At 44.0% G+C, this 13232-nt stretch overlaps 1 protein-coding gene across 2 annotated transcripts in view; it reads left to right on the top strand.

The window, feature by feature from the left end:
- Positions 1 to 2359: 2359 nt before the first annotated feature.
- Positions 2360 to 13232, top strand: part of AGO2 (argonaute RISC catalytic component 2) — a 63929-nt gene continuing 53056 nt past the window's right edge. For both annotated transcript variants that reach the window (XM_049819723.1, XM_049819713.1), the window contains exon 1: positions 2360 to 2660. In XM_049819723.1, the coding sequence (XP_049675680.1) occupies positions 2630 to 2660 (31 nt within the window). In that variant the 5' untranslated portion in view covers positions 2360 to 2629. The remainder of the gene's footprint in view (positions 2661 to 13232) is intronic.

Genomic DNA, 13232 nt, shown 5'->3' with positions numbered 1-13232 from the left:
CATGTGGGTACATCCCTTCACCATGTAATCTTCACTGACCGTTGCTTTCAGGACAGGATTTCACAAGAAGAATGGTGTAGAAAGGTGAGACAGAATTATCTGTGTTTATGTGTCCAACAGTCAGTCAATTTTTTGTCCATCTATAGGACAGAGATGGCCATTTTCCTGGGAGTCTGTATTGAGCTCATTCCACATGTCTCTGAACATGATCCGATGGAGGTTAGCTTCAGTGCTGCTACTCAGGGTGACCAAATTAGTCAAGTGGACTTTTCTAGAAACCTATCAGTGTATTTTTATGCTCTCTTGTACTTAAACGCAGAGGTCTAAGGCATGATAGTATGTGTAATGTTAGAGGGAGTTATCTTCCTAATCAGTTTGAAGAGATTGATTTAAATATAGTATCAAAAAAATTAGATGTCAATGAAGGAACTGCATGGTTTCCTCCTGTCACATCAGCATTTAGTACTATCTAATACAGCAGAAAGGCCAAATTTCCCTCAGATAATTCTCTTCTGCCTCTTAGGTTTGGGGATTTCCCTCCCCCCCCCTCCCCCCTCCCTTTCACCCTCTAGTAAGGTTATATAGCATAAACCAGAAATTATTGGTGGTTGTGCAAAAATGTTACCCAACTCCTCACAGAGAGGAAAACAGCAACCCCTTTGCCAGCTCCCTTGTTTACCTTTATAATTTTGCTACAGCTACTTGGCTTTACTCTAGAACTGAAGTTGACCCATGATTTTGTCCTTTATTTGTTTATAGTTACTGGTAAATTTTTACTTTCCAGCAACTTGAGGAGCTTGGAATGCAGACAAATCCAAAATCACTCCAGTGGAAACTCTAGTGATGACAAGGGCTTCAGGAACAGTACACTTGAAGTGAAAGCTGAGCTGTTAATAGCAACCCTTGAACATCTATCCACAAGTATGACCCAAAGGGAAGAGTAAACAAATAGTTGATGTAACTTTGGAACAGTGAGACACTTCTGTATCACTTCAAATATGAACTGATGAAGGAGGATATTAATTGGTTTGATGAACCCTACAAGCCGTATGTTCGCCTCGTCCTTTGGCAGATAATATTTACCAAAGAAATTCTGTTGACTTTGAAGGGGCTTGGCTGTTCTGGGATGAGAACCGCCTTATTTTTTTTAAAGGCTTCCACATCAAAATGGAGCAAGTGAATGAAAGTATGGATCATAGCTGCTATACTGTAATTCTGTAGGTAACACTTTCTAGTGGAAGCGAGCATCTTTAACACACTCTTTGCCTCCTTAGCAGGGTTAAGGTGTGTTTTTTTTTTACTTTCTCCTCCTGAAGGGAAGAGGTACCAATGATGTAATTACAAAAGGATGATAGTTCCTGCAGGAATCGTCACTGATATCTCCTGGGTCTCAGTGCATCATAGTGACCAATACCACGCCTCTTTGACATTATTGCTAGTTGGTATTCCCCCATACTGAACTTCACATACATACAGCCAGAGATTATCTGGTTGTGCGAGACGGTAAGGTACCACACCGCAGCTGGGTTTCATAGATACAACAAAAAGTGGATGTGGTACGGAGGTGTGAGATCCATGGGGTGGCTGATCTGAGGTTTTCACAGCAGTGTTGTCTTTGTCTCACAGGGCGTTGGGGAGGAGCAAAAGTGAAACAATCACATCCAACTTTCAAGTAAACAGGGTGTTCAAAATCAAGCAGTACGTGTAATACTGATGCCATTCCAGCATCCCTTTTAAATACGCATAGCTAGGCAAACTGCCTTTAAGGAGAGGTAGTGGAGAGCGAGCTGGAGGCACACAGTTATTTTCCAAGGTTTCACTGAAAGACACAAGTCGTCTCCACCAGCCCCGGCTGCAGCATGCGCTTTGTTCGACTATGGATGTTGCACCTGCCTACGGCAAACCCTTGGTAAAGAGGAGCCACGGTTCGTACCGGTGGGTGACTCCAGGGCCTAGAAAGGCTCCTGCTACAAACGGTTCGTGTCTGATTACCCACATCGGCAGGCTCTGAGAAGAGCAAAGCACAACGTGCGTGGGTTCTGACGGCAGGGCTGGGGAAGGGCTGTTTCATCCAGTTGATGAAATTCGTGCGGGGGTGGAGAAGGAGGCGGCAGAAAGGCGCTCAGCTCCAACTGGCGGACTGGAGGCGGTGGGCGCGCGGCTCGGCCCGGGCCCACCGCGCGGCGGGGCTGCGGGGAGCGGGGCCCCTCAGGCGGGCGGGCCGGCCGGCCGCCCCGCTTCCCGCCCGCCGCGGGGGCGGCGGGCAGGAGGACGGAGGAGGCGGCAGCGGGGCGGAGCGCCCCTTCCCCGTGACCCCGCGGCTCCTCCCTTCTCCCCACCCACCTCCCCGCTCCTCAGTGCCGCCGAGTAACCTGGTTTCCCGGCGTCGGCCCGGCCCTCCTCCCTCTTTTCTTTTTTTTTTTTTTTTTTTTTTTTTTTTCCCTTTCCCCTTTTCTTTTCCACCCCCCTCCCCTCCCCTTCCTCCTCCTCCCCCTTTCCCCGACAGCGTAGCCGGGGCTCGGGCTCGCTCCCTTCCCTCCTCCCCCCCCCCTCCCTTTCCCTCCCCTCGAGCTGCCGCCGCGGTAGGGACCTGGAGAGAGGCGCCGCCTCCGCCGCCGCACACGGAGACATGTACCCGGGAGCCACCTCCGCCGGACCCGGTGAGGCTTCGGCCGGTTTTGTTTCCCCTCCTCCGGGCCTCCCCCGAGCCGCCAGCACGACTTTCTCTTTCTCTCTCTCTCTCGGGGCGGCGGGGTTTGAGCTCGGCGGCCGTGCGTGTGTGAGGGGTGCGCGCGCGCGCGTGTGTGTGTGTGTGTGTGAGAGTGAGGGGGCGGGGGGGGGGGGGGTGGGTGACCGTTGGCGCACGAGGCGGTCTGTCAGCGCGGGAGGCGGCACGAGCCTCCCCCCCCCCTCCCCTTCCCCTTCCCTTTCCCTCCGCGGGGCGCGAGGCGCCAACGGCCGGCGGGGTGGTGGTGGTGTGGGGGGGGAACCGTGCGCGAGCGCGCACACTCACTCACACACACACACACACACACTCTCACACTCACACGCACACCCCGCCGCCCCGGCTCGGGCCTGGCTTGAGGCCGCGGCCGGCCGCGCTCGCGTGGGAAGGAGGGGTCAGGCCGCTGCCGCCACCTCGGGGAGGGCGGCGAGCGAGCCTGCGTGTCCGGAGGCCCCTTTTAGGGGAGGGTCGCCTTCCCCTGCCCTCCTCTCCCCTCCCTCTGCTGCGGCGGGAGGCTGGCCCCGACCTGAGGAGGGGAGGGGGGGAAGGCGAACCCCGAGGCGGCGGGGAAGGAGGGGAGGGCGAGGCGAGGAGGCTGCTCCCCTCTTATGGGGCGAGAGGTCCTCTCACGGGGGCTCTGGTAGCCGCTACCGGTGGCTGCTGGGGCGGTGGGAGACGACAGAGATCTTCGTTCCCCCTCCGCCCCTTCCCCGCCGCCGGCCAGTCCCCGGGGTGTCCCCTCGGGCTGTGCGCTACGTGCTGCCTTCCCCAGGCCAGCGCTCGGCTGTTCCTGCCAACTCAGCCTCCTGCTGGCAGTGCGGTATGGACTGGGGTCTCCATTTCCTTCCCTCCCAGATCCTCGTTAGAGGCTGCATCCTCCTGGGCTAGCCTGGGATACCCGTCTCGCCGTGCGCAGAAGTTCAGGCCGCTTGTGGCCGTGTTTTGCTAGCAGCGTGTTTGTCAGCCACTGCACTTCTCTAGTGTGTGTTGTTTAGATGTAGGTAAACCGTATCCAGATGTCGGGTAGGGGCTGGAAGAGGTTATCGGCTTCATTAGATGTCTTCAGGCTTTGTCGTGTAATGAAATCTGGGAGCAAAGCAAAGATGAACGTGGAAAAAAGTTACCGACTCGCTCAGGGTCATTTAATGTTATTTAAGGGAAAGATAGGTTAATACTTTGGGAGTTTGTGCAGTTAATATGGGACAGTGTTTTTTCCTTTTAGTGTCAGGCTGTTTCTGTGGTGAGAATTCTTATGTGCAAACTATGGTATTTGGGTGACTGGTACCTAATTTTCTTCTGGAAAAGTTTCCAAATAAGTGGAACTTTATTTTATATTACAGTTCTCAACAGTTTTGCATAAATTCTTTTCCCATAGAGGGGTAACCTGGCGAAGAATAGTGTAGTGAAATACAGGACCTGTAGCTGAAATGTCTTTTACTGCTTCTCTTACAAATGCTTCTACTCTAAGAGTATTCGTATCTTAGGATCCACTGTTAGGTGCTGGCTTCTTTTTTTTTCTCTGATTTTTCTCTGTCCCTCTTGAAGGGACAAGAATCAAGAAGGACAATCAGGATGATTATTTTCCTCTTAGAGTACAGCTCCTCTGTTTTTACTTTCTTGCTTTTCTTTCTGCAGCGCACAAAGGCTCGTACTAGACGCACCAGGAAGATAGGTCTCTGCAGCTGTGTGTATCCAGACTGATGTTCAAGATTTTGCTTTCATGTATAACGCCATTTGCACGTTTCAGTACCAATAACTCCGTATAACTATTGATGTAATCATTTGGTAGCTTCTAGTGTCAGGTTCTTTTGCTCAGTTACAGGTATACTTTCAGTTTACAGGTAATCATGGTGCTCAGATTGTGCTGTTGTATCTAAGGCTGTTATGTTCACCTCCTATTGACACATCTTTTTTGAAGCTATATATAAGGAGCTAAATCATTGAGAATATTGCCAGGGTATATGCTGAGAGTAGTTCTACCTGTGGGAGTCTCTTTATCTTCCTTTATTTGCTCTCTGTCTGCTCCTGCCGCTCTCCCTTTCACTCAAAATTATATTACTTCCACGGCACCGGCATTGGTGGTGGCTGCTGTTTACCCTCAGGGACCCACGTTCAGTGTTTAAGGGTTTTTTCCCCTTACCAGAACAGCCCTCTCTTCACCTTAGGCTCTTGATAGAACAAACACCATACATTTACTGAGTCCTAGGTTGCTACATGTTACTGGTGTGTGTCTCAGGCTCCTGATATTCTGCTCCCTCCAGCCAAGTTCATCTTCTGTCTTGTTTACTTCCTAGTTTATCTCTGTGGCTCAGCCCTTTCCCCCCTGCACAGAGCTGGGGAGTGACGGTGTGTGTTCTGAGGTACAAATGTCCTCGTTTGGCTGGGATAGAGTTAATTTCCTTTCTAGTAGCTGGTGCAGTGTTATGTTTTGGATTTAGTACCAGAATAATGTTGATAACACACTGATGTTTTCAGTTGTTGCTAAGTAGTGCTTAGATTAAGTCAAGGATTTTTCAGCTTCTCATGCCCAGCCAGCAAGGAGGCTGGAGGGGCACAAAAAGTTGGGAGGGGACACAGCTGGGACAGCTGACCCAGACTGTCCAAAGGAATATTCCATACTATATGACATCATGGCCACTATATAAAACTGGGGGGAGTTGGCTGGGGATGGTGGATCACTGCTCAGGAGCTAACTGGGCATCGGTTGGCGAGTGGTGAGCAATTGCATTGTGCATCACTTGTTTTGTATTTTCCAACTCTTTGATTATTATTACTGTCATATTATTATCATTATTACTTTCTTCCTTGCTGTCCTATTAGTCTTTATCTCAACCCACAAGTTTTACTTTTTTTTTTTTTTTATTCTCTCCCCCGTCCCACTGAGTGGGAGGGAGTAAGCAAACCAGTTGCATGGTGCTTAGTTGCCAGCTGGGGTTAAACCACGACAGTGAGCTGCAAGTTGTTCTCCACATCGTGAGGCTCTCTGTTTCCTTCCTGTGAAATCATCCACAGAGAGCCTTAGCAGCACAGTGGCTTCTAGCAGTCCAAACAGCTTCCTGCTCCACACCTAATCATAAGGCAGGGCATTTGAGTAGAGGTTTTTTTCAAGAGAGTGGGACTGTACTGTGAACCAGTCTGGAAACAGGGACTGTCAGCAGGATCCTTAGTTGTCTTGTGTAAGGGTATGTGTAGCCTGCGAGCTGCCAGTGAAAGTCCCCTTACATACGTCAGTCTGATACCTATAAAATGAATGTACGCTGAAATCCTGTTCAGAGGAGTGAGCAAGAAGTGTGGTTTACAGCCATTCACCAAGCTGCAGCTGCCGTGAATGCACAAGAGCTCCAGCCTCTACATGTCTGTCAGCACATCCTTGACACCGCTTAAATGCTCCATTCATATCTCCTGTAACTTAGATCTTGCCGCCGTTTGCTTCTCTGAACGTTGCTGATGCATACAAGCTACTTTGCTCTTGCAGCTCCCGTCGCCAGACTGGACGCCGCAGCCAACCCAGTTCTGAGGGTGCCTGTGGTGCTGGCCTCCTGCCAATGTAATCGCTCAATTTGCCACAGGGTTTGCTATTTTAATCTTAATTCTTTTTCTGGAAACAGTATAAAGCAAGTTAGGAGGCTGTATCTGACTAATTTCAAAAAATTGCTGCTGAACGTGGAAACTTTGTTCAAACATGCTGTTGCATCAGGGGTAAGATTTTAATTTTCTTTTCTTTTTTTTTTTTTTTTTTTAATACAAGAGGGGGATATCATGAAATCACTGTTTTCATGGTTAGGAAACCTATGATCCATGTTCCTTTTTCCCAAATAGTGTTTGAGTTCTTGACTTGGTGTTGAATTTGCTGAAACATTGCACCCATACACTTTCTTTACCTTCAAGCAACTGAAAAGTAAAAAATCTGAAAATATGAGAGGGCATTTTTTTGTTTTTTTTTTTAAGAAAAAGAAGTTTAATACTGCTACATTTTGGTATATCTTTTTCTAGAAGGACAGAGAAATGTCAAAGTGGCACAATAAAAATACTGTTGTTCAGTTTAAAGAACTGATTAAAAGTTGCATAAACTTCTGTAACTTACTCTGCTTGGTATTCATATATTTATAAATTCTAAACTTTGCATGCTATAGATCTCTTTTTATTCTTTGAAAGGATATTTGATTTTTGCCTGCTACTCAAGGTCTTAATTCATTGTTGAAGCAGCAGTTGTCTGAAAAAGAGTGTCTTTGTGAAGGGGGATATGGCTTTGCATGTAAAATATGACCATTTTTTTTCCTAGCACAAGAAACAACTTTGAGCCCTCTATCAAACTAGTAAAACAGAGGTTATTTCTTACTTTTTGTTTAGTTGTAAGTTACCTCTTTAAAATTGTTAACAATCTCTTGAAAGTTCTAAGTCTTTCTTGGTTTTCAGTGTGGGTACTGATGTTGATTCTCTTTAGGACTCTTTAGTCCTAAAATGGGGTGCAGGGAAGGGTGTGCTCGTGCCTTATTTGGGGTGGTAGAAATGGCAACATCTTCATCTCGTGGAATTTAACTCCACCAGCATCCTCTTAGCTTGCGCCCCAGTAGCAGAAAGAACTCCGGTGTACCTCTTGTCAAGGGTCTGCCCTTCTCTTCTTAGAAGGGCTTTTTGTATTCTTTTGGAGATGGATCTGGACCTGTTATTACTGTGCTAGCTCTACTGGTATCAGTTGCCCAGTTTCTTTGGCTTAATTTTAGACAGTAAATTATGTTGAAATTCATTGTAAGCGCCATATATACAAGAGGAAATGAGAACTTAATGTACGGCTTCAGCTCTCCTCCCTTTTGCATGAGAATTTTTCCTTAAATTTAAATTGCATTTGACAACGTTACAACCTACAAAACGCAGCATAACTTTTTCAAGCGTATTGTTGTCATGGCCAGTATATTTTCCTAAGGACGAAAAAGATTGTATATTATTACGTTGCTTCAGCTAGCTATGTAGTCTTAAGGTGGCTTAAAAAGGAGGTAGTCATTTGATGAAAGATGATTGATGTTGTCATATGTGTGAACCAAACTTTCACCTTTCCTCTGTGAACTGAATTATACTATTTGCTATATGAAAAGTGAAACACTTTTCTCAGCACTGATTCTCCTACTGACTCTGCAGTTACGTAGGATTTTGTACACTTATTTTTCCTTTGTCTTGAAATTTTTCACTTTTGCAGAATCTTGTACTCATGCATACTTTGTGGTGTGTTGTAATGTATATAGAAAGTACAGAGGAACAGCGAAACCTTCCTGCCTTCCAGGAAAGTCCCGCTTTCACAATTTGTATACTGTCTCCAGTCTTCTGCTGTTTCACAGGAGGGTGGGAAAGGGATTTAAGTGCTTTAACTCTGTAAGAGGAGATAGGTCTTAGACTATCATATGATGGTCTATTCTTCTACTCACTTTGAAGGGTATAGGAGGAAAAGATTTTTTCCATTTTGTAAGACAGCCCTTCTAAATGCTTCTGGCCTGCCAGAAATGGCAGGGTCAAGCCAATGAACGTGGTAAACTTCTAACTGCTAAATTGACTTTGCTAACATACACAGCTCTTGCTGATTAGGAACTTTACATGCCTAGTGAAAGTTCCTGTTGGCTAAGCATGTGCTGGCAATAGCTCTACAAAACTTGTAAGACTTGTCAAAATGTTGTTGTGTATTGCCTCCCTTATTTCAATTTTTAGCAGAATACTGGGTCATATTTTTAGTGACAGAGTTTCTAATACTCAGACTAACAGAAACTATTACTAAATTTGAAAATTAAGAAGTTAACCTCCAGCATCTTATTTTTGGTAAGTTATGAAGTAGAAAAAAATAGCTGGTGGAAAATATTACGTAGGTTTAACCGTAGTGGCTGTGGGTAGGGATCTGTTCCATGCATTGTCCAATTATTTTGCTTTAGTATCATGCATCCTTTCTGATGTACACACAAAGCAGCCCACTAGAATGTAAAACATCTCTTATCCTCTCGACTAGGGAAGTGCAGCATTTTCCAACTCAGTGCAAGGGTTTTTTTGTCTTCTTTTCCCATTTATTGTAACGCCCAAAGTTGAACTTAAACATTTCCTTACCCATTTTATGCTATCAAAATTGGGAAAAGTAAAAGACAGGCCTGAATAGCATCATCCCCAGATACACTACGCAAGTCCAGTCTATCTCATGTTTTACACCAGAGTTGTAATTTGTTAGTACACAGTTATCTTTGGTAGACATTTCTAAGAAGTGGTGCTTCGAAGAGGCTTTTTAGTACTGTCCAGGAAGTGGGTTTTTTAATGCTCAGACTGAGGTGATGCCCCTATTTTTGTACAGTGATGACTGTTTTAATAGGTGGTGTCTTTCAGTGTGTTTAGTGAGCACCATAGGTTAGTGCAATTCATTTTAACTTCTCTATTTTAATTTGTTTTGCTTTTACTATTCCCTTTTCAGACTAAACTTGGTGCTTTTAAATAAAAAAAACCCTAGCATGAGTGTTATTTCATCTTTATTTAGATGGGAAAGTACTGTTGATAATGACATAATCAAGTCAGTCCAAAGCTGGCTTTGATGTTTTTCTCTCTTGCTCCCATCAATGTTGTCTTTTGAATTCAGTTCTCATTGAGCTGTCCACAGTGCTGCCAAATTTTGTTTGTGAAACTGATTTTTTTTTTAACACAGATGTGGCATGAGTAGTTCATTCTCTCCTGTTGTAATTTGTTTGTCCTATTTTTTGACAGTGCTGCTCAGTTGTGTTTTGTCTTTGTTGTAGGTTTTAGTCTCCATTCAACATTCATTAAATGGGCAACTGAAAAAACCCCTCTTCATTGCTGAAAGTAGATTTAAAAGCTGTCCATGTGTCAGCCTGTGGTTTTACATTCATCATAAACTAGCCTAATCTAGCCCTGCCGCAGAAAGAAATGGTCATGCAGGCATTACCGTGGGAGGCTGCCTTGTGCACTGTTGGGCAGAGCAATCCAAACTAAACCCAAGTCCATTTCATTCCTTGCCTTAATGCCCCCTCCTAGTTAGTTTTAGCTGCTTTGCTTCTCTGCAGGAACACTCACAATAACGCAAGTTTTGGGATCATAGGCCAGGCTGAACAGCTGTGTGAAGGCAGGACTTTTTTTTCAGTGCTAGTCCTGTCTTACACCAGTTTAGGTTGTCTTACACCAGTTTAGGTTTTATGTGAGCTTATTACGGCCTGAAGTGAAGTTGTTAAGGCATGGGTGCCAGCGCTAATATATGCCGCAATAGCTCTGCAGTCGTGAAAGTCTCAATCTTTGAAAGAAGTGTTAAAATATTTAGCTCTTCAGAGATAACAGAATAACTACATACGTCCACACTGTTCTGGACCCCACGTCTGTCTTAACAGTTCTTCTGGCAACAGCCTGATCGCATTCCCTTGTACAAGTTGTTTCATAATTGGAATGTGGAGAATATGCTTAATGTTAACTCTTTACCTGTGTGAAAAATTCAATCACATTACATATAATTCTGTAAAGTATGTATAAGTCTAAAGACTATGTGTTTTAACAGTATCTGAATTTTATGTCTTGGTATGTCACTTCCAACCTGTGTTGGGGTGTGGGTGAAACCAGGGGGCTGTGTAGCAAAAATTAACTCTTCAGTCTTTTGAGGAATAAACTAATCTCAGCATGTCGCCTTGGGGAGCTTTAAAAATATATTTTGAAACTATGTTAGTTTTACAGTGCAGATTTGCTTATGGAGAATCAAGTTGATGATATTGTATGTAGTCTAGGAAAAAAAAATGTAGCTCTTTTCTGGCCAGACAAGGAGCTGACTTGGCAGGCAGTATTAGATACTGTGGGTGGCTCTGTTCGAGCTGCTAATTTCACAGATTGGAGCTTTAGAACTTTCTGTCTTAGTGGTAGTTTTTTTTTGTGTTCTTAGTTCACTCATGAAATTTATGTTAGAGCTTATTAATGTGAGAAAATAATGAAATTTAAATTTTAATTTAGTAGTAGGAAGTGTGCGTGGATGTGCTAATTTAGATTTATTTTAAATAAGCCAATTTTAGAAGAATTCCCAAGAGGGAGGTTTCACTGGCTTAGCTAGATCAATCTAAAAATTGTTTGAAGTTAAACTTGTCATGTAGATGAATAAGGCTTTAAAATATAATTATTACTGGGGCCTCATTATATACTTTCTGAAACTTGTTTAGCAAGTGTTTACTATTAAAGGACAGGCATCTATTCATACGGAGGGTAAATTCCTATCTAAATGTTGCTGTGTTCTTGGCTTCACTTATCCTTTGATAATGAACTTATTTCATTGTCCTTTCATACAGCTTGTGGTTTGCAGTGAATGCTCCCTTTCTACTGTTTTTTTAATCAATCCCTCTGTTGGTTGTGCTCTTTTGCCCCATCATACTCCTCCTTTGTTTCTGAAATCTTCATTTGCTCCCATGTGGAGGACAAGTCTGAGGACTTTGGGAGAGCAGGGTTTTCTTGTTTGTGCTTTTGTCTTTTTTTAACTACTAGTGAAATGTAAGGTTTGTCAAACAATAGTACTTGTCAACTTCAGCTCTTCTGACTTGAGTATTTCTTCGAGAAAGCTAATGAGAGATACAGGTTTAAAAAGAAAACCCAAAAAACCACTAACCCTCCAAACCACAGACAAAACAAAAATAAAATAGAGAAGAAACCCAAGTTCAGGTATAAATGACAATACAGAAGAACGAATGCATCGCTGAACCAGTATGTTTCTTTTTGGGAAGAGCCTTAGTGTTTAATGAAGGAATTCTTAGGAATAATTTGTATGGATTCAGAATATTTGCGTAAGGGTGCGTTGTTTAAGAAGTGAGAGCTTCATTCGGAAACAGGAAATTTCCCACCAGGGCAAGGAAGTGAAGCTTTATTGTTTGGGTCTTGTTATGTGATTAGAATACTGTAGTGGTATTTTTTTTCTTCCCTAATTGTTTCTGACTTGCAAATCCCCTTTAATGTAAAATTTCAGTGGAGGTATAGGCCTCTCTGTAGGAAACTTGTATGTGCCCGTTCTTTAAACTTACCTTTCACAGAATCCTTAAAATAATGCACAGACTAAACATGGAAATTTACAGGACTAAGTGCCACATGGAGTAAAGTTTTGATAGTAACACTACTAAATTCATTATTTCCAGAGAAAAAAAAATGTGGGTAGTTGGATTTCCCTATAAGAAAATGCCATTATTTGTGGTCTCCTCCCATGACTGGCATGGCACAGTGCCACAGCTGAGTTTTGGTTTGTATCAACTTATATGAGAACTTAAGTTGCTTACAAGAAGCAGGTGGAGGAAAAAAACCCGAGATACAATAGGGAAAAAAAAAATTCTCATAGGGGAGTTCTGCTGAAAGCCTACACTCTCGTCATATCTCAGTTACTCCATTATTAGGAACCTGCATTTTACCCTTCTTTTCAGCGATGCCGAAAACCACAGCCCTATCTCTTGAAACCGCATTAGATATTATTGGATCTCTCGCATGTTGAAGATGCTTCTACAGCTGCTTTCACTATCTAAAATGATAAAATACAGCATAACCTCAGCTCTTAACTGTGAATTTTTCTATTTTGAAGCTAAGCCATGAGAACATTCATGTTTTTGCAGATTAATCCAGTGTGGGTATGGGGAAAGATTTCTTTTTTGAGGAAAGAATGACTGCTTCTGAGTTATAGCTCAACAGTTGAGTTTCGTAAATTAAAAAATATCTTGGGCATGAAGACAACTTAAAATTTTTATTTTTAGGTTCTACATAAAAATATTGCTAGCTAAAGTTTGTGGGGGTATGTGCTTGCAAAGCTCAAAATACAGCCATCCTAGCTTATTTCTTTAATAAGCTGAGGCCAAATCATTTCTGTGTTTCATTAAATTGTATACAATGTGAATACCACAGGGAATGTGGATTTGGGGCCTCTGTGGCACCAGTTTCCAGGAGCTGGTGAGGCACAGCACACTAAAAAGACATGCCAGGGCAACAGAGTAAAGCCCAAGCCATTAGAGGTTGTGAAGCTTAAGTGGAGCTTGTGTGCATGTGGGCACTAACATCTCTAATAATAGAGAAGGCCGGAGGAGAGGCATGGGATGTAGTGGCAGGGGATCTGGAAGGAGGAGGAAGGGAAGGGAAGGGTGTTGGTAGAAAGGTTGGGGGAGCACCATTAAGCTGAGAACTATGACTCTGGTTCAGGTGACTAAATCTATCCAGTGTCTGCTTATGAGCTATAATAGAGAGACCAGTTCTTACTATTTCTAAGGGGAAAAAAATCTATGGAATACTGAGATCTCAAGGTATAGAGGCAATAGAGTGTCGTGGTGAGGTGTACAGTACTAACGGTGTTGTTTGGTGGCAGTTTGTGTGTGCAGAAGGTGTTGAAGTATTTAATGTGGGGGGGGCTTGGGGCTAACTATCCCTAGCTGAGCTCAGTTCTGCACCTGGCACAAGCTGGAATGACTCTGTGTGCTCTCCCCGGGACTGAATGCAAGTGCTTGTTTGTCTGATATTCATACCAAGCAGTTTGATG

Source organism: Accipiter gentilis, chromosome 2 (genome assembly GCF_929443795.1).
Source record: "Accipiter gentilis chromosome 2, bAccGen1.1, whole genome shotgun sequence".
Classification (NCBI taxonomy): Eukaryota; Metazoa; Chordata; class Aves; order Accipitriformes; family Accipitridae; genus Astur; species Astur gentilis.
The sequence above is the reverse complement of the archived record's forward strand: the minus strand, read 5'-3'. Positions and strand labels throughout refer to the sequence as shown.